The sequence below is a fragment of the Pempheris klunzingeri genome, chromosome 8 (assembly GCF_042242105.1).
Source record: "Pempheris klunzingeri isolate RE-2024b chromosome 8, fPemKlu1.hap1, whole genome shotgun sequence".
Lineage (NCBI taxonomy): Eukaryota > Metazoa > Chordata > Actinopteri > Acropomatiformes > Pempheridae > Pempheris > Pempheris klunzingeri.
Window position 1 is genome coordinate 21,455,718 of NC_092019.1, and position 2,633 is coordinate 21,458,350.

At 50.0% G+C, this 2,633-nt stretch overlaps 1 protein-coding gene across 1 annotated transcript; it reads left to right on the plus strand.

Annotated features, from left to right (window-relative positions):
- Window positions 1–598: 598 nt before the first annotated feature.
- Window positions 599–2,325, plus strand: fam110d (family with sequence similarity 110 member D). The gene has a single exon (XM_070835945.1). The coding sequence runs from the start codon at window positions 979–981 to the stop codon at window positions 2,323–2,325; it is 1,347 nt and encodes a 448-aa protein (XP_070692046.1). The 5' UTR covers window positions 599–978.
- The last annotated feature ends 308 nt before the right edge of the window (window positions 2,326–2,633 follow it).

A 2,633-nucleotide genomic window follows, 5' to 3' on the forward strand; every position in this document is an offset into this window, starting at 1 on the left:
GGATGTTTTAATACTGTCAGACACATATCGGTGACAAATGATAAAGAAATGCGTGTGCAGTAAACATCACTTACATGTTTGTGAAGTCATACATGTGTTATGTATGCTTATTGTTTGTAATGTGTAAGGTAAAGGTAAAGGTCATTAAATGCTTACACGTGTCAGCTCTGCTTTGCTGCCTGCCTGAGATATGTAACTCCCTCCAGCTTTAAATAAGCACAATCTGAGCTGAGCTTTAGGGACCTCCGTCCTCCCTGCCATCTGGTCTCTGTTGCTTGCCCTGGAGAATAGCACTTCCAACTAATACCACTCTCTCTGTCTCTCTGTCTCTCAGGGGTCCACGCAGGTGAGGTGAGGACAAGGACGAGATCTGCATCTGCCCCATCTGTCCATCAGTGAGCCAAGTGGCCACCCTCAGGTCACCTCAACCGTGACGGGCGCCAAACAATCAAAGTCTTGACCCAGCGTCCCTCAGACAGCCTGCACAAAACAAATATTTGAGGCCATTATATCTAATTTCTCCAGGCAGCCGCCACTGAAAAGATCAACAGTGAACGGTGTCTTTGGGAGAAAGAAAGAGAGAAGAAAAAGTGGGGGAGGAAAAAGTAACCCTTTCAAAGTGCACTCTGCCATCTATTTCTGCTACGCTGTGGGCAGGCAGCGTCTCATTTGGGAGTGCTCTTGGCTGACAAAAAAAGGACTTCCCTGGGCCCTGACTGCCTATTCAAATGCCTGTGTAAATACTGGATAGAGATATCAATTTGTCTGGGCTCTAACATCTACAAAGAGACTGTAGGCTATCCATAGAAAACATTACAAGAAGCTTGGACTCTGGTCTCCTGAATTGCTACTTATCTATAACCCCTCCAGGAAGAACTGTGAGAACAGGAATGAGAGCTGCCACAGTTTTCTACACTTAGAAACTTTTACAAACAAAGGGCTGCAGTTTTCATGTCTCTCCCAGCTCAGTGAATCAACATGAAGCCCCTAACGCCAACTGGATCCCCCTCTCCTCTGAGGCTCCTCAACAAGGGTCCAGACTACCTGCGCAGGCAGATCGATGGTGGAGGACACGGCCGCTCAGTCAGCGCTGTGGAGAGGCTCGAGGCGGACAAAGCCAAATATGTGAAGAGCCAGCAGGTGATCAACACCAAACAGGAGCCTGTGCTTGTGCCCTGTGCTACTCCACCACCACAGCCACGGCGAGCTGTCGCCATCCCCGGTAGCCTGACACCACATCTTCCCCCTCGCCGTTCATCCAACACCCCCTTCTCTACGCTCTCTGGCTCCTTCACCTCAAGAGATGAAAATGAAAATGATGACTCCAGGAAGGAGAACAGACGGACTTCTGTTGACGTTGAGGCGCATAACAGGAGCAATGTGAACAATGTAATGCCTCCCATCCCCAAGACCCCTGGAATAAACACCTTGGTAGCGCCGCACAGCGCCCCCGTACTCAGAAGAAGCACAGGCAAACGCATGCTGAGGCCGGACTCCCTCCTCATTTACAGGCAGAAAAAAGAGTGCAAGAGCCCGAGTGGTGCAGCAGTGGGAGAGAACAATAACATTGAGGTGAAGGGCTACAGTTTTGTCCGCCGACTCTTCCAGGGCTCCATGAGGGAGAAGAGTAGCGGAGGTGAAAGCAGAATCCAGAAGATGGTGATTGGTGAAGAGAAAGCACCATCACGGGATGGAGACTCCCGCATGTCTTGGACCAATGACAAAGACACTATGGATGGTGGACCAGGGAGCAGGAGGTCTAGTAAAACTGACCAAGAACGCAGCCCAGGGTCTCTCCCAGGCACTGGGTTGAGCTGTACGCTGGAACGGACTAAGAATGGATTTACAAATGATACCAGTGATGGAGTTAACATTGGTATCACAAATGGCAACCACTCAAGTAACCGTGATGATGAGAATGACCCATGGAAGCGGGCGTCACCCCCACCAGCACCCAGAAGGCTGTTTGGGCAGTTGCAGCGCTCCAAGTCGGATTTGCGTCTGCGCTGCTCAGTAGCGTTATCAGAGCAGGAGCATTTCTTTGACTTCTGCGGGCTGGACATGGACATGATAGAGCGTCTGGGTCGAGAGAATTTCCTCTCTGGTGCCAGCTCCATAGACACACTTTCATTGGCCCTCCGCAGTGTCGGCGGCTCAGAGCCCAGTGAGTTCTCCAGGCACTCAGGGGATGGGCTGTTTCAGGAGGAGCTGGCTGAGCAGCTTCCCACTGGTGTGTCAATCATTGAGAGGAATGCTCGTGTCATCAAGTGGCTTTACGGGTGTAAGAATGCCGCCCGAGAGGGACCCAAAGAGTCTACTGTTTAATGTAGGGACAAGGAACCATGTGCCATGGAGTGCAGAGAGTCTGAAGGTTTCTGATAAAACACTAAACCAGGGGATCCGTACCTGTGTGCTTACCCAGCTAGAAGGACCTAATCAGTGAAGTCCCCTGGTGTAGCATTTGGTTCTGCACACCTCTACCCTTTTGTGCAGAAATTCGCTGCTGAAATGCACCACAAACCAAAAGTCAAAACATTGAATAATCAGTGAATTTAACTCAAAGACAACATTCAGTGTGGGCTGTGATTAGCTAGCAGTATTGCTGCAATGCACCATAGAGGAAAAAATAGGAT

Coding starts and splice junctions, on each gene's coding strand:
- fam110d (XM_070835945.1), top strand. CDS start 979: ATGAAGCCCCTAACGCCAACTGGATCCCCCTCTCCTCTGAGGCTCCTC.